The following is an 18289-nucleotide window of genomic DNA, read 5'->3' as shown; positions in this document are numbered from 1 at the left end:
CGGATCTGTCGAGGTCATTGACACAACGTGGATTAAAATCCCACGTAGATTTTTTTCTTCCTCTACCCCCCATCCTCACCCCGTTCGATGTATTGCGTTATAGCGGTTGGTAATAACTGGAACAGTAGGCAATGGGGGGACACCTTCGACCGCTGGAAAATCACCATAATGCACGATACGAGAAGGAGCCTTTTTCCTCTTTTTTTTTTTCTCTCCACTAAAAACTGTCTGATGTTCGTGCCAGTAACATCGATACATCGACACTGGGTTATGGGATATTTTAATTATCGGCGAGGGAAACGGTGAGTGCTATGTTTGCCGAGACCATCTCATTATCCTGAGGATTCAAATATTACGAAATAATCGAACGATCGCATGCTCCACATTTTTTTATTGGCGAAACTATTATTGAGGTGGAGAACTTCCAACGTGTGGATTTTTTTATTGACGGCAAATGGGGATTTGTTACGAATACATCTCATTTGCACTTTCGTAACGTCATTTGGTAAAAATGATGGCTATAAAATTGACGGATAAAGTGAAAGAAAGGGGCAATTATTTTTTACGGTTTATCTCAGTATAGAAATTCATTAATAGGGAAATGTTAACGGCCTATAATTTTTCATCAATGGAATTTATTAGTTGAGCAAATAACGTGTTCTAATGACCGGTAAAAATTGGAGATTAAATTCCAAGTTTTTTTTCTTCAAAATAGTGACGCCAGACGATGTCCGATTTTTCTCAATTTTTTCACTTGCGAAATGTTTGTTTCGAGAGACTGTCAATGGATATTTACACTTCTATTCGGCGTAGAGATTTTACGATCCTCTTGATACCAATACTGAACTGCAATAAATGTGGCGTAAATGTACTTTTGGAATTTGTTCCCAGATTTTTTAAAGTATTTTTTAATTTTTTTAATTCTTCACCGCAAATTTCAGAATAAAATTTTTCCTGGGGCAGTGAAAGGCTGCAGAATTCGGGGGATAGAAAGGCCCGATTCCGCGGAACCTCGCGAACATGCATCGATGACGTCTGCATCCCGGGGGGATTCAACAAGGTCAAAGGTCTCGATCATCCGAAGTATTTCCTCACTCTCCTGCTTCCCTATTCATTAATCCCTCGAAGTATTTCCCATCCGCAGCTCGAATTGCATAATCAAGTGACTTTCTACTGTTTCTAATCACCCCCTCACAACGGAGAAAGGTCAAAGCGCTTCATCGATGAGTCTCATCACTGTCGGAAAAGTGTGAATGATCGGAGAATGAGACACATCACAAGGCGACAATTGAACAACAACTGTTGCAGTCTCCGGGGATTCAGGTTGAATGATATTACTGGGAGAAAGTGGAGAGATTTATGTGGGTTAGCAATGGGTTCCGAGAGCCACAAGTCTATAAGTTACGTAAAAATCAGTGAATCTTATGTAGTCGGTTCCCCTAAACACACCAGAGATGGCCTTTTATTACGTACGTGAAAGTCTGACCTAATCGATGCTGCATCAATAAAAAATCGTTTTTTGATGAATCCAAATATTCACCAGGAATTTTAAATAATTCCTGATGCAAACTATCAATTTTATCACATAAATTACTGTAAATTTTTCCTGTTCTACCAATGCATTGTACGCAGTGAATATCGGATCAGTCAAGTATCATTACGTATGTGAAAGCGTGATCTAACCTGAATTTAATCAATAAATCAAAGCCACTGTTTTTGCTAGTCTTAATATTTACAAAGGATTTTTCATCATTAATCTTGTGTTAAGTTTCTCCTTCGATTGATCCATTGACCTGGGAACGTCAATCAAATCCAGTTGTTTGCGTTGCGCAATGGGAATAGCTTCCCACCTTAATTGAACTCATTACCACCAATTTCCTATTATTTCGTAATTCCAATTATATCAGCGGTATTTGTTGTGTCCGGCCCCATCGAATTTTCACAGTGACAACTTTCTTCTGGTGTGAGGTAACTCGATGAAGCCTCGCATGCACTCGATGTTGGCTCTTCCTTTTAGTATACAGGAGCACGTCTTTGTGGATAAAGTGCCTATGGCCATTGGAATCGATTAATCGACCGAAGTAATTTTTTAAAAAGTATTTTTACTGTGGTAATTTTTAATGAAATCGTGGTGCAATGTTTGGGAATTACTCGTGACATTTCCAGTGAAGAATCTCGGTATTTTTAACGACTCCTTTGTATGAAGTTCTGATTACCAGGCTCGTAGTTATTTTTTTCTGTTTCATAACTGTTTTGGTTGGGAAAGAAAAAATATTCTAATCACAAAATTCATATTTTAATCTATTCCGATTGTAAATCAAGATTAATCAATAAAAAATTTGCTGGCTCATTGATTGAGGAAGTCCTATCGTTCGGGAATGAAAACAAATTGTTAAACAAATTCCAATCAATTTAGAAAATTCCTGACATTAACAGTTCCATCTTTTGTCAGTTAAATTTCTGGAAATTCTCAACGCTGTATTCAAGTGAGGAATATCCACTAGCAACTGGAATAAGCAGAAAGGGTGAACCGGTAAGCAAGAGCATTGACTTTGAATTCCAATGACTAATCGGGCTTTCCATTTCTAACGATTACGTAAAAATCATCCACCCACACGTGCGCAATCGCCCACCGGGAAATAAACTTATTCCATTCGTCCCTCGAAGATCCAGCGATGAAACCATTGGCTTTCGCCGTTGAACCCTAGACTGCAACACATTGTGAAGGTCCACATCTATTACACGAAGTGAAAGAATCCTCTCCGGGGCTCTTTCACTTCACTTGCGTGAACACTTTTTTCGGCTGACTTGGAAAGTTACCAGGCGAGTATTATGTGCCAGTCTAAATCACCTGTCTACTATTTTCCACGCAATGTGGCACCACAGATCAGCACAACTGATTGTTATCCATTTATATTCAGCAAATAAAAAATTTACGCTTTTGTTATTTCGTAATTACATTCAACAGTAGCTGGTAAATTTCAAAATCCACTTATGACTCGATCATCGCCATAAAAATCATAGTTCATTGCAATATTGCATAACATTTTGCGAATGTGATGTACTGGATTTATGTAAATGGTGGTAGAACGCGAAGGAATGCCCGAGATATTTTTTCCAACGACAAATAACACGATTAACTGTTTCAATTTCATTATTTGTCATTATTTTAAAACAGCTATTATTTACAATGTTATCAGTGAAGTGATCTTGGTGAAGGGCTTTTCAGTCAAATATATATCAGAAATATTCTAATTGCGTCAATAAATTCCCTAATATATTGCTGACAAAAATAATGCATTTTCAAAAAAATTATCTCTCAATTGCAACCACCAAATTTTGAAATATATTTTTATCCGTCTGATTATAATAAGATCCATTAAAGAATTGCATAATGCATTCAGCGAATGGAATTTATTTTAATGATCACCAGAGAAATATATTTGAGTCAACAAATTACACAATTTACAACCGAAATCTGGAATTGAATGTGACTGGGATAGTCCTTGATCCTTTCCACTGGCTTTTAAATCCGTGAGTCGCATTAAACTCGATGAAAAAAAATTATCGTTCGGATGCGGGGTCAACTGAAATGTGCGTTAAACGTACGAACCACTGGAAATAACAAATAAAATGGCTGAAGCCAGTTGTTGCACAATTCAGCAGATTCGCGGAGATCATTGTGAGCAGTCTTAAATAATGGACGATTACTCAAATCACTGGAAAATCACGTTATGCTCGCGTGGGGCATCTATTGTGAAAGACGAGTGAAAAAAAAATGAAATAAGGTCAATTTGTCGCCAACGAGTTCTGTCCACTCGTAATTATCCATTCAATATGAATTACAAACTAACTGTATCGGGCACATGACACGCTCCCTTAACATTTATTGACTATCCCGATGATCCTGAGATGTGAAAGTACGAACGCCCCTGGAGAAGAGGCTGACAAAAACAGAGGGTCAATTATTCATTTTTTTAAGGCGCCTTCTTTCAATAATACAGCTCATTACCACCTTGGCTGCCTTTAAAAGGCGTCGTAAATCGAAAGTTCTTGAATATGATGGCGAAGAGATTTATGTCTTGATTATATTATGTTAATTTTATTACTTTGTTAGAGTATAAGCCGAATTTACAAATTATTTTATTCCTCTCTAGTGGTTTATTTCCTTTTGTACATAAAGATTCGATGATTAATCAAGTCATTATCAATGATGACTGGAAATACATTTTATTGTTTTATCAACTGTCTTCAGGAGAAGTCGTAAATCAAAAATGCGTCAATATAACTGCGGAAAAATTTATGTCTTATATTATCTGAACTTTACTACTTATTCCGTTGAGGTATAATTATGAATAATCTGCGTGAGAAACAAGGGAAATCAATTTCTATTGTTTGTAGATCAGCGGATGAATATTATTTTAATAAGTCATTCATCAAATAATTAATTTTACGGACATAAAAATATTTCCACGATTCTGTGGTAAATGGATCTTTCTAATGACTCCGAATGATTAATTAGTTATTCAAAGCGAGAGGAAATAATTTCCATCGAGAATAAATTATTTCTCAAGCAATTAAACTCACTGGAACCGTAAATCCTTGTCATTAAAAAAAAATTTTCAATTTTTCAAACCAATAAAAATCGCTCCACCCAACGATTGACAATCCGCTCTCAATTAGCCTTCATAATCAATAAAATCTTTAAAAATCTTATTAGTAAAAATCACTCCACATTCTCCGCGTCTAAAAAACAATTCCCAAGTACACGACAGTCGGTAAAAACCTGTCGCCTGTTCCCGAAACAAAGCCCGAGTCGTCATGTCCACGAATCCTCCCCTACCCTGACACACCAGGGCATTCTTAAAGGCGTAGCATCTCCAGCAGCCTCCACTCATCTCCCTCGATCCGCTCCGACAGCTCCCATCAGGTAAATCCCCAATTATCAATCCACAGGCATTAATTCACCTGTCCCCACCACCTCAACCAGCTAAAACCCACCAGAATGTGGGAGCCTCAATCCCATCCGCTATGTGAACGACAACTGGAGGAGCCCAGAACGGGAGGTGTCCTCGTCTTTTGTCCATAAGAAAAAAATTATCCTTCAGCTCCATTCATTCGTAATTGCAGAAAAGGAGTTGAGGCGCGTGTGCGACGTGCTCCTTCCCCAATCACGCTCACTGGCTTTTTCAAGATACCATCGGGGCCTCGACAGCAACTCCGGCCACAAACGAGTCTCGCACTTCGACAGACACGCATCGAACTCTCCTGAACTCTCGCACCGGTTACTTTATTTAAGTGACAGTCAGTAAATTCGAGTAAGTGATATCAATTTCCTCAAATTATCGCATATAATACCACAAGAGCTCCGAAATTATCGGATATTTCCCGATAGGTTCGTTGCAAACAAATGAACGTGTCAAGTTTTCCAGTTTAAAAATCACGAGCGCGAAGCGCGAGTGATTTTTCTGGAAAACTTGACGAGCTTATTTGTTTGTAGGGAACCTTGAGGGAAATATCAGATAATTTCGAAGTTCGAGTGGTATTCGGGGGATTATTTTTTGCATCCAAATCTTGGCCGATAGAATTGCACCATGAGACATAATTTTCAACGAATTGCCATTTAATCTGTCAGATACAATTGAGGGTTACTTCAACATTTGTTTTTTTTTATATATATCAACATGCAAAATTTCCAGTGTAATTTTCAAGAATATCCGCTGAAATACCGTGTTGACTATACAAAATAACGTCGAATGGTGCAATCCTATTGGCCAAGATTTGGATGGGAAAAATAATCTTAATAATTTTCCACCTCGTTCCATTGCACGAGTCATCAGCCCAGAGTTCGCAGAAAAAAAAATTGAATCCGTTTTGGTTGAATTGTGGGGATGTGATTGGAGATGAAATTGAATTGATTAATTGTCAACAGATAATTTTTAGGGTATTAGTTATCGACATAAGATGAAACTGTCTCTGGCGGTGTGTGCTCTGGTGCTCCTGGGATTCGCCGGGTGCAGTCCCATTGTGAAGAGGGAGACCAATGAGATAAGTCCCATTAACGAGGTGAGTCCATCAACAGGTGCATTGGCATTCGCGTCTTTGAGAGAGGAGTGATTTTAATTTATGATAAATTCATTTTAATTTCTTTCATTATCGAGAGAGGAGACCGCGAGTTCTCGAGTCGAGAGTGAAAGTACCCGGGCTGCATTGGGCCTACAGTCCTTTCAGACTCGACGCGACACGTTTCTCGTCTCCGGGTTTTTAAATGTCCACGTGGTTTACTTTAACAACAATGCGAATTTATTTTAATGGAGTGGCAGTCCGACTCGCCGTTTGCGCAGATTCCGCCAGAGGAATATTTAGTGAATATTGAGGAATGTTCAGGGGAAAATTGTGACAGTAATTTTTACTGAATATTTCTCTATGGCAACTGACATGTCGGGATTTACAGGCGATGAATGAATTATTCATTTGGGTGTTGGAGAAGCGTGATATTATTTGTGGTTAATCGGGTGGTGTTGGATGAAGGATCTTTGGAATTGCGCAAAATTTATTCCCCCGGCGCCCTCCGGCCATCGCGACACGAGATATTTTTCCCATAGAGAGGAATTAAAAAATAGTGAATGGCTATTATTCGTGTCAAGGCAGTTGGTCTTTATCAGTGGAATACATTGGATGAAAAATTAAAGAGGAGTATTTAATCAACATTTGTTTATCTGAATTTCTAAATTTTTCACGCGCTATCACGGGTACCATTGGTGATCTCATGAATTATTTCGAACGTGTCCACAGGGTTTTACGTCACTTGGGCTACATTCAGGTTGCATCAGGGCATTTTCGAGTCAAATAACATTTTTTTCACCTGAATTTTCGAATTAAAAAATCGTTAAATGTACAGAATATTCAGAGTCATTTTTTTCTTCATTTGAAAATTATTTTTCCTCAGGTTCTGGTGCTTGAGGAGCAGGGGGATGCGGCTGACGACGAGCACGGAGACAGGGAGAAACGGAAAATAGGCGCTGTCAAGCTGGGCGTCACCAATGGAATCATTGGTTTTGTATTTGGAGTGAGTGAATTTTTTCTGGAGGTTTTCCCCAGAAAATTATTCTAGTTGAGCGCTGGGTACTTATTCTCGTCTTACGGTTATGAATAATGAATTGGGAAAATTTGAATGATAGTTAAGAATTCAATGGACTCTTCGGGGCATGGAAAACGTAACTTGGGCCAATTACCGTCGACTTTCTAAGCAATCATATTACCAAGTGGGACGCGTTCAAACTGAGCCAATATTTCGTAACATCTTGGATTCTTCTTCGAAACTTTCAATCTCTTTTTACCAAAAGTACCTGAAGTCTGGCCCAAGTTTGTTGGAACGTTAGACCTGAAATGTCAAGTGAAAGAATTTTACGATCTGACTGACCACTCATTTACATGAAATTTCCACGTCCACTGGTGCTGCATAAAATATTTTTTATTTCGTTCTCATTGAAATTTCATTTTCACGGGTATGTGGCGACAAAAATTACTGAGAGTTGTGAAAAGTCAAATAACTTGTAAATTCTCAGTCCGTTAAATTTTACTAGAAAATAATGTTCCCAGATAAATGGGCAAATTTCAAGCATTAAAGTCCATGGTAATTGAATTAAACTTCCTTTTTTTTTGCCGGGGCAACTGCATTTATTATTTCCTACCTTCGGGGTGCTTCTATAATTGTTTAAAAAATTATTGTAGAAACTTGACTCATTCCTGGATGCTAAGACGAAAGCCCTGACGGTTCTGGACGAGTCCAACAAAGCCAAAAACGCGATTTATGGTATTGACAATACACAGTCGGCAACAAGTGCTTTTGTCAGTGATATCTTGGGTAAGAAGATACAGGCTGCCAGTGCTGGCATTGGACCACTGATCAACAGTGCGACGACGTTCGTGTCCTCTGCTGCACAGGGAATCGTTGGGGCTGTTGCCCAAAAGGTTGCACCTCTTAGTTCGATTGTTGGAGGTCTTTCCGGAGGTATTTAAAAAAATAATAACCGGAAAAATCCCTCCATAAAGTGATTTTTGTATTTCTTCAAAATCATTCACTCAACCCCATTAATAAATAAATATTTAATGTAGCAGAAGCCCTAAAAACAATGTTTTTGAATTTTAAATTACCTTTCTAGGGTCAGGATCATCGGGAGGATCTGGTGGCGACGGCGGTGGTTCAGCTGGAGGTGCGCTAAGTATTCTCAGCAGTCTGAGCGGCAGTAGTGGAGGTCTCAGTGGCAGCAGTAGTGGACCTGAGAATAACGATGATGACATAAAACCAGCTGGTGGTGCTGGTGCGGGAATAAATCTCGGGGCATTCGCCAATTTGGGTGGCGGCGGTGGGGTAGGATATTGAGACCATAATCAGTAGAGACAATATGTCACTATGGATTACCGTTTATCGGGATTAATGAATCGTTGATTAGTGAGCTCCTCCCTCTTGTTACGAATTTGTGCTTTTTTATATTGCTGAGAATTTTTTTTTGTAGATTTTAAGAACCCAGCGGAGTGTAGATATCCCAGTAGATTTGAGATTGTAATTACTAGATTTATCCGGATATTTTGATTTTGGAAGTAGAATTAATTTCGTCGGTAGGTGGATTAAGAAGATAATTATGAAATCGATAATTAGTTTCTCATTCCACCGAAATAGTGATTGATGTGTAGTTATTGACGATTTGACATTTATTTGGCTTTTTGTAGTAGTTTTCGGACGAGAAAAATTCAGAGAAAAATCTAGTGAGTTTAGAAAATTCTATTGGATTGGAAAATAGAGTAGGCAATTAGGAGGTCGGAATTCGGTGCTATTTTCTATAAAATAATGGCCATTCTCCGCCGAGAGTTTTCTAAAGAGCTTCAGAAAATCCAAAAAAAATTCTATACAGTTTACTAGGTTTTTCAGGGATTTTATCGTGCGTGTAATGGGCTCGTCTGAGCGCGAGGTGTCTCTAACGTCTAGCAACTGGGTAAATAGTGATAAAATAATGAGCTTTGGAGCCGCCTCGAGCTTGCCATTGAGCTCCAGAAGAGACCACCAGCAGCAGTCAACTCTCCCCCTAAATTATTCTCTTCTTTTTTATTTCTAGCCCTGAACATTCATCCCATCTACTGAGTGCGACATTAAAAACTCTCCTTGCTCAATTCTGCCTTCACTCCCTCCACAGAGCAATTACCCCTCACTTCAATTGTAATTACCATTACACTTTAATTGTACCACCGAAGTATTCTTCTGACTCACTCTATTTTTGTACTTGTGGAGCTTGCCTGCACTTCTGGGCTCACGATTTCACTGTGTATATGATGTAAATAGGTTTTTTTTGTGTTCAAAAAAAACGATAAATGCAGTTTATGATTTTTAAACGACGGATGTGGTGTTTTATAATTAAAAATGTTTCCATTGTTTTTTTTGAATAAATTTTAGGCGACTCCGGTGAGTCCGAAAAAACTAAATCCAATTGTTTCGTCATTTATTATAAATTGGTATTCAATATATCGCAGAAATCCTTTCCCCGAATCCCTCAAGGCCTCCACTTGCTCTATTACTTTAATGATAAGTCTAGTCTAGTGGTGATTACGGCGATGGTGAGAATGAATAATTTTTTTGCACAAAATTTCACTATTTCATTTCCATTCATCGATCGCATTTTTTCATACCACAATTTCACTGCTCTTTGCCCATTCGAGGGGGAGGAAATCACACATTACGAAATTTCATGTCATGATGTTGGTTTAGCGTTGGAGTTGTCAGTTAAATATTTTTTTGTGAATTATTCAACTTCACAGATACGAACGACCACCGAGGAGGACATTCCGGAGTTCGACAGGAATAGAGTCTCCCTGGATGTGCCTCCGAAGGCTTTTGGTGCTGGATTCACAGTTATCACGGGCATCAGCAGAGCTGTGGGAAAAATGATTCAAGTGAGTGGTGGATTAATAAAAAAAATTGAGAGGAAAAATTTTTGTTTTCACGTGAGCGCGATAAATTCTCGTGGACTTTATGACACTGAATTGGGTTGAGGTATTTGTTTTCTGCTTCCAGAACTCGGCGAAACGCACGGAGCAGGTGTTTGAGGTCTTCAAACCCCTCTTCAGAGGGGCCTTTGCGATCAAGGGCCTCCCCTCGGACAGGACTTAATCAAAATCGTAGAGATAAATTAATTCTAGTGAGTGATGCTCAGGGATGGCCTCGACTGTCCCAATAATTTTTATCTTACCGAGGACGTGAGATATCCACGGGGAGAACCAATGACACGGGCAGGGATCACCTAATTTATTTACTTGTCAACAAATTTAGTAATGTGCGCGGTGCCATGGGGATTCGTCCTCTATTGCTCATTTTAAAATAATTCTTGTTGTTATTTATGTAATTTGTTTTTTTTGTATCTTTAAAAGTCTGCGGTCAATCAAAATGAATAAAATTAATTTTTTTTCAATGAAGACAGAATTTTATTGGTTGGTTATTACCCGAGAGATTGATACATGAGAAGCCATTTCACAATACCACAATTTTTATTAGAGTTATGGTATTTTTTAATAGAGGTATTGAAAATTGCGAATGTCTGAATAGTACATTTCTGGTGCTGAGTAGGTTCGAAACATTTTTTATTCCTTTTGAGTCATTAAAATTCAATAATATGTGTGTAAAAGTTTGCATTTGACTAATACAGATCAAGCAACGTGATTAAATCCAACTAGCAATTTTTTATTTATTCTCAATAAAATAAATAAAATAAAATTGTAATTTCTGTTACACCGTAAAAAATATTTTCTTTTTCGCACATCAAATTAATCTCAGAAACGAGTCGTTTCCTATAAAAGACCTATAAACAATTTTTTTGGACAATAAAATCTGCAATAAAATATATCCACAATTTCCTTTTGAAATCCCTCATTACCCAGAAAATTGGGGACGTGAGAGCATGAAAAATGACGCGGTTTTGCTGCATTAAATTTCTTCTCTTATCAATAAAATATTTTAAACCACAGTAATGAGTAATTGTGCCGCCATCTGTGCATTCCCAAGTCGATTAGTGCATGATCGTTGTAACGTGAAAGAGGGAAAGAAAGGTGTTCATGGAAAAGCGGAGCAGTTGTGCCTGACGGAGTGTCGAGTGTGCGCAGAGATGGAGCCGGAAATTACCTAAAGACGAAAGCATTCAAACTGCATCAAGGTACCGAAAAAAAAAACTGTCCAAATAACTGCAACCTGTCAATCACCTGACCCAATTCGAGTCCCGTACAATTAACACATTATGTCATATTATCTCTTACTCCTTCTCTTTTCTTTATCCCAAGGACGAAGAGATCGTGCAGGTCGCAGGTGGGGGCCCATTGCCGAGCAAATATCGCCTGTTTGGGGCCATTTCGTGTAGAATAATTTTGAGGAGGAAAAATGCCGGCGACCTTGAGGGATAACGCGATACCCAGGGCCTACGCTGGCTCATCTCCGTAGTGTACGTCCAACTGCCTTCCAAGATGCACTGGGACTCTGTCGCGTGCCACTGGCATTAAGTTATTTCTGAGAAAATTTAAATAATTGATACTTTGGTTCTTGTTTTTTTTTTTTCACTCGGTGAACTCAGAGGGACTTTTATTCGACTCGTATTTAGCGAGTGATCCAGTGGCTGGATTATCACTCCCTTCGTGACTCGCGAGGTGTTTATGATAGTCGAGGTAAGAATTATAATAATAATTTGAGAATTAAGATAACAATTATATTAATTTTTTGACTGTCAGTAAGACAATTAACTTTAATTTTTATTCATCGGGTTGGGAGTCTTTGTTGGACAGTTTATTAAATTATTTTGATTAACAATAACAGTCACTTGATATTTTTCCATCTGAATGTTCAATAAATTCATGTTATTGGTCGCGGATACTACTCAATCAATTTATCGAGAATAGATGAAGAATAATGAGCTCACGTCGCTGTTATCGTTGACAAAATTTTCAAACTGAAATAAAAAATCACATAATTAATTGGAAAAGATTAAGTTATCTAAAAACACTCAGACCCTTCGGACGAAAACCCACAACTAGTATAAGATTAGACTAACAGATTATTTCATGTCATTATGTTTTCAATCTATCAAATTTTAAATTATACCGATCAGTTAGATTACAATCGAAAGTCAGACGAATTCACATCACTAGAGTGAGACCACGTGGATTGCGACGCGGTTGGTCGGCATTGCATAACACTCGAACATGTTCCTACGATTCTTACGACGAGAGTAAACAGAATTCATCGCCTCCGGGATTACCCGGTGGGCCCAAACTGTCGCGGACTTCCTCACGCACAGGTGTACCTGTTCATGTCCGAAAATTGTTTAAAAAATCCACCTACCACCGTTAGAATTTGCATCAGAAATTTCTTTGTGGTTCGTCGATACGAGGAAACTCCGGGAGGAACTGAAATTAATGATTATTCTGATTGAACAGTTCCTCGGAATAATTTCAGCAAATTTTTTTGAGAAAAACACTGCTCAGGTGTTATACCATCGCTTTCATAATCATCGGCACGACTCGACAGTTCGAATATTCACGGGAAAAGCATTATGTAAATCGTAGAATGTTTAAAGATATTGAACTCTCGGACGTTATTTCGTCAGTGGGGTATGAGTGTCATATGCCAGAATCCTGGGAATTTCCACTGACGTACGGCAGTAATTAATTACCAAAACATGATGTCTCGCTATTGAGAGAGACATTTCTATTGAATCCCAGCCTTTGTGTCTGTTCAGGTATTTCACGCACCTCTCGTAGACATTTTTCAAGACATAAAGACCTCCAAAATAATTTTAAAAATCGCCTGCAGTTCTAAACAAAATCAGACATTAATTTCTGGGGACAAGACAATATGTCCGGAAAATTACCGTGAAAAGGTCCCTGAAAAATTCTTTCTTCGCTAAAGGATTGACCCAGTAATGTCAGACCTCAATTTCGCAATTAATTAGTCATAAAATGACACCTAGATTCCTCTCGGAGTCGAGAATTCTGCCATTGACCTACAAACCAGTTCACTATTAATATATTCCCAACAATCTGGAGCGGAATAAAAAAAATGTCTCCAGGGTACAAGTGGAGATGAAAACTCCGGCAAAAAATCACTCGCATGGAGATAATTCTAAATTTAATGCTTCGATGAAGTGGTATTGAGTGACCTGAGCTGTGAAATTCCATTGGAAAAATTGTTACAAGGATGCTCAGGGTTCACGCCCCAGAATCTCAGGTCTCGTCTTCATTGGAAGAAGAAAAATATAAATAACAAACGGGTCTTGATTAGCAATCGTTCCGTCATTCTCGATATTACCACTCACTCGGCAAAATCCTTCTTCACTCCACGTCCACTTGCACAATCCCGTCGCTGCAGCAGATCTCGCGTGGCTCGAAATATATTTTCGTAAGTGAAATAATTAACGGAATAATAACGAGTAATTATCAAGATCGTGAGAGAGGCGTTAACACCGGCAATTAGTTTCACCTCTCGATTATTAAAAACACAAACATTTGGCATGAAAAATACATCAAAGGAGCCATGAAATGAACTTCCTCGGTGCACGCAACACTGTAATAAGTCTCAGATGGAAGTTGGTCCCCTTACGTGCTCGTAATCGCTGTAATCGATGGAAATCTCGGTCGCGGAAATGCCGCGGAAATTGCGTATAGAAAGTCGACAAATACTGGGAGAGACACCAACATATGACGGAGATATGGCGACAAAATGTGCTCACATAATATGCGCTATCATATTAAATATTGAAAGTCAATAATAAATAATGAATTCAAATAATTTTCGAATATTTACCCGTTGTTTTTTTGGAGGAAAAAATTTTCGCTGGCACTTCCCGCTTTTACGATTTTTGGTGTATTCTATTTCGTAAATAATTTTCAATTTTTTTTAAATAAATAAAAACTCTAAATTAACATTAAAAACATTTTTGAACCGATATTTGCCTTTTGCAGCCTGAAAACTTCATGACTGTCACCTGAACTAGTTGAGAAATAAAATTATTTATTAATACGACAGTATCTTTCGACGCTGACATGCCCTAACGAGTCCGTTAACAAGAAAAAAATCCAAACTCGAAAAATCTTTATTCATTATTAGATAAGATCTTCCGGTTCCCCCGGCCGAAAAGCGACGAATGAATTAATTCTAATCACGTCACATTGACGTCGTCACGTAGTCTGTCGTAATGCCGTCCGAAATAGTGAGGGTCGCGTAGAAAATCGATCAGTGAAAGAATTAACCTCGGATCGTAATCATCCGCGCGGTTTTCGATATTTCCCCGAGGGAACCGTGGAAACAATTTCTTTACCATGATTGTCCATCATTCGACGAGACAATAGGAGGTATTAAACCGGTAGTTAAGCCTCTAATTCCGTTGTTTTCCACCGGGGAAATTGGCAATACCTGTTCCAGAAGTGCTTCCTGATGCTCCCGGATATGGAGAGACTGTTTGTGATCGTTTGTGCACTTGGGGCTGTGAGATCGGTCCTGATGGAGCGATCTGTTGCCGCTGAGGATTACAACCATAATTATATCAGTTTGAATTATCTACAGAGGGGAGTACAAGATAACAGAATTGACGAAATTCCCCTGCACAGGTAAATATTATTAAATTCCACTTTTCTCCATTAGCGTCTCATTAATCATTAGCAATTTTATTGATTCATTCCTTGAGTGCACGTAAATAATTCATAGAACTGATAATAATTGATTGAAATTTCATTATTAAATAGCTTAATCCCTCTCTCAAGTCACTGAATATTTATTTTAACAAAAAAAAATATATCGGGAGGGTTTAATAACTTTTCTGAAATTAATATTAACGGAATAAAAATCCTTCCAAGGCCCTACGATCGTAAAACCGAACGAGAAGCTGAGTACGAAATCTACAGATTGTTATCAATCGCACAAGGACCAGCTGATATGGTAAAATTGGATGCTCTGGGGGATCGTCTGATATCGCATGCGAATGTGACGGAAGAGGCACGAAGAGTTGTGAGACAGGTGAAGAAGCAGCGACCGGGATTCTTCTGGTCGCTCTTTCGGATCGCCTTCGAGGTAACAATGTTCTGCTTTACCGACCTAATTAAATTCCCGCGCTAATGGCACGTTCTTGCCCCGCAGAATTTAAGTGACACCGTGTCAACAGTGCAGGAGATTATTCAGTCCATTAATAGGGGTATCAACCCCACGACGACGACGTCTAGAACCCCGACGACCACTGGGCCGAGCAACGCCAGCACGACGACCCCCGAACCTCCATTCGCCCTCACTGCGGAGGGCGTTGCCACCATCATTAGGAGGAATTTCAAAGGACTTGTTAGACTGTTTAATATTGAGTGGAAAGATGCCATTGATGTGAGTAGAACGATTTTTCGGTACCGTAAAAATTACCGCGTTAACACAGCAATTTTTTTGTGGTAACTAGATTATTTTTTAAAAGTGAAATAGAATTTTTTAGTCCTTTCGCAAATTTTTCCGGATGACTCGCCATTAATTACGACATCCGATTATATTTTCAGGGATCAAAAGTCAGTATTCGTGAATTCAAGAAGGACCTGGGGAAGAGCATAGCGACATCCCTCGCAGACAACCCGAAGGCTTACGTTTAGCAAATAAGTTCCTTCGATAACTCCTGTAAATATTCAGTGATATAAATTTTCAATTTGTACAGAGTCACAGGCTTTACGATATTATTATGTAATTATGTTGGTGGTAATTTGCACACGGGGTTTAAATCTTTCGGAGAAAAACCCAAATACCCTTAGGGGACTGCCCGGGAATACGAATAGCTGGTACGTCATGGCGTTGCGTATTTTTACGAGTTTTCGGCCTTTAATTTTGCGTAAGTCGACCTACATCCGGTCAGTCGCGCCCACTCGATTTTAATCGCAAATATAAAATTGTAACCGATGAACACATGGAAATTCAGCGAGAGGAGAAAGCGGGGTCATCGCGATTGGCTACTTTTGACATTTCGCGTGGGCCAGTACGATGTCTCAGGGGATTTGGAAGTATATAGCAGATGCAGGACTGATCCGCAGGTCAAATCTTCGGTTTCAGTCCGGAGGACAGGATCGACCTATTTATCTGTCAATTAATTCAGTAAATTATTTTCGATTAGTCATTGATTCTTGAGAGATTTTTTAATGATACGGTAGTGCAGTGGTGCAGCAAAATGATCCGAGTCTTGCTGGGAGTATTTTTTATTACTCTCGGTGGTGGGGTTTTCGGTCAACAGGTGAGTCCTGGGGGAATTTGAGGATCAAGTTCGGGAATTAATGAGGTGTTTAGGGTTTTGTGTTCGAGGGGGAGGCGAGGAGACAACGACCCATCAGTGATGACGATTCAGGGGATTTTGGGGTACCAGCGAGACCCAGCGGAGTCAGGCCTTCAACTATTGACAGTATTTTTCAGGTATTTTGAGTTCATGTTGATTGACACTAAAATCTATATTATTTAATTCCGTGGGTAGTGCAATTAATGGAGTTCATGAGTGGAAGTAGCAATTGGGAATAATAATTTTGAATATTCGGGTTAATACACCCGACTGGGTAATTTATTATGTTAATTTTCAGATTCCAATAGCGGTGATTCAAGGAACTTCAGCTGCAGCTCAATCGTTTTATCCTAACAATGGAGAAATGATTGATAAAGTATTCAATGTGAGGGCCTACTATTAGTTATAAAAAAAATTATTTTCCTGGATTGACATCCAAAAAAAATTGCATCGCGAAAATTACGTGACATTTCCGCGAAAATTTTACTATACAATTGGATAAAATACGTCATTTTTTATTGAACAATTATCTCGAGGTGATTGAAATTGAAATATAACGAAAACTAAACAAAAATTATTATCTACATCCAACAGATTCCGGTTCAAACACTCCACGCAGTGGGTAATCTCATAAAAGACCGCTACCCTCCCCTGTCCGAGCGCTATGATCAGAATACAAGAGAAGATCCAAAACGTGAGGAGCTCATGAAAACCCGAGAATTAGAAATTCAACGCCGCAAGGTACCTCGGACTTCCGTCAATAATCCTCTCATAAATTCATGCAAATTTAAATTTACAAATTGATACATTGTTATTCACAGCAACAGCTCGAGGAAAAGGAGCGTGTCCGAGAACTCCAGCGGCTGAAGCGTCAGCAGCCTCAGCAGGACGATCAGGTGGAGGGCAGGAGGCACCACTCGATTTATGACCCCTTCGCCTGGGCTGACGCCCTGGTGGATCTTGTGGGGGGTCATGGGGGGCATTTCGGTGGACCCGGGGGGCTACATGGCGGCCATAACCATGGAAATCCCTTCGGGGGGCACCAGAAGAAAAAGAGGAAGAAGAAGAAGCCCCATGGCGGACATTTTCATCAACAGGGGGGGCACAATCATGGGCATGGAGGTCATTTCGGAGGGCATGGTAGCCATGGAGGTGCGCTATTGGAACTGATCGGTGAAAATTAACCGGTTTCATAATTTATTTAACTCAGAAATGTTTTTTTCGCTCTCTCACATTTTTTTAAAGGGAAAATCGATTTTTGAGAAGATAAAAAATCATCGCTAGTTTTTTGGGACTAATTGGGACGGTGTTTTTGATCGACAGGCCCCCAGTTTCACGGAGGAAACAATCGCCCCTACGAAGTAACTGAGAATCTCGAGGATGTCGCCCCACAGGGGGGTTTATTCTCCTGGTTTCAGCCGACGCGAAGGTCCCCTCAAATCCAGAACAAAATCGCCCCCAGATATTGATGCAGAACGTCTTCTCAGGGCAAAAACTGTCGGACAAACATCTCTAATGTCGACGCATGAAGTTAATGAATCACCTGGAGAAAAACATCAACAAAATAGCAGTGATTTGCAGTTTGATTTTTTACATGATTAATTGCTGACGCAATAGAATTGAGCCAGCTCTCAGAATCTCCTGATTAAAATTGTACATAAATGATCCATCACATATGATTATCATGATTTAATGAGCTAGAACTTTCCAGCGTCGGTGACACTTTTTTGTACAGAAAGATTTCAAGTTTTTGTAAAATTAATCAGGTAAATAAATCATGAATTCTCATAGTTTACAATTAATTGATTCCCTGTTAATTAATTTTTTGTCTCACTGAAGTCCTCGATTCACATAAAAAATTCTCGAGGACCAGCAAAGGTCTGATTACTCAGAAAAATCACCCGAATAATTACAGAATAATTTATAAAATATTGAAAAATATGAAAATGAGTAACAATTGTGGAAAA

At 39.0% G+C, this 18289-nt stretch overlaps 3 protein-coding genes across 7 annotated transcripts; all 3 read left to right on the top strand.

The window, feature by feature from the left end:
* The first annotated feature begins 2025 nt into the window (after positions 1-2025).
* LOC135167732 (uncharacterized protein) lies at positions 2026-10481 on the top strand. Of its 3 annotated transcripts, none has more exons than XM_064131237.1 (9): positions 2026-2081; positions 2453-2533; positions 5131-5318; positions 5933-6066; positions 6950-7069; positions 7735-8014; positions 8166-8374; positions 9814-9948; positions 10070-10481. In XM_064131237.1, the coding sequence occupies exons 4-9, from the start codon at positions 5965-5967 to the stop codon at positions 10163-10165; spliced, it is 942 nt and encodes a 313-aa protein (XP_063987307.1). In that variant the 5' UTR covers positions 2026-2081; positions 2453-2533; positions 5131-5318; positions 5933-5964; the 3' UTR covers positions 10166-10481. The 3 variants fall into 3 exon arrangements, with proteins under 3 accessions (XP_063987307.1, XP_063987305.1, XP_063987306.1); XM_064131235.1 differs by having other exon boundaries at positions 2029-2081; positions 5944-6066; positions 10070-10479; XM_064131236.1 differs by lacking the exons at positions 2026-2081; positions 2453-2533 and adding an exon at positions 4817-4930 and having other exon boundaries at positions 5944-6066; positions 10070-10479.
* A 591-nt stretch (positions 10482-11072) lies between these two features.
* On the top strand, positions 11073-15718 carry LOC135167739 (uncharacterized). Of its 3 annotated transcripts, XM_064131247.1 has the most exons (6): positions 11073-11201; positions 11326-11703; positions 14456-14640; positions 14887-15100; positions 15167-15400; positions 15565-15718. In XM_064131247.1, the coding sequence occupies exons 2-6, from the start codon at positions 11692-11694 to the stop codon at positions 15652-15654; spliced, it is 735 nt and encodes a 244-aa protein (XP_063987317.1). In that variant the 5' UTR covers positions 11073-11201; positions 11326-11691; the 3' UTR covers positions 15655-15718. The 3 variants fall into 3 exon arrangements, with proteins under 3 accessions (XP_063987317.1, XP_063987318.1, XP_063987319.1); XM_064131248.1 differs by lacking the exons at positions 11073-11201; positions 11326-11703 and adding an exon at positions 11813-13432; XM_064131249.1 differs by lacking the exons at positions 11073-11201; positions 11326-11703 and adding an exon at positions 13466-14385.
* A 150-nt stretch (positions 15719-15868) lies between these two features.
* On the top strand, positions 15869-18235 carry LOC135167733 (uncharacterized). The gene is made up of 6 exons (XM_064131238.1): positions 15869-16283; positions 16337-16459; positions 16621-16707; positions 16917-17063; positions 17144-17474; positions 17646-18235. The coding sequence occupies exons 1-6, from the start codon at positions 16221-16223 to the stop codon at positions 17789-17791; spliced, it is 897 nt and encodes a 298-aa protein (XP_063987308.1). The 5' UTR covers positions 15869-16220; the 3' UTR covers positions 17792-18235.
* Positions 18236-18289: the final 54 nt, after the last annotated feature.

Source organism: Diachasmimorpha longicaudata, chromosome 11, assembly GCF_034640455.1.
Source record: "Diachasmimorpha longicaudata isolate KC_UGA_2023 chromosome 11, iyDiaLong2, whole genome shotgun sequence".
In the NCBI taxonomy this organism is placed as follows: Eukaryota; Metazoa; Arthropoda; class Insecta; order Hymenoptera; family Braconidae; genus Diachasmimorpha; species Diachasmimorpha longicaudata.
Note: the sequence above shows the minus strand (reverse complement) of the source record. Positions and strands in the feature narration are given on the sequence as shown.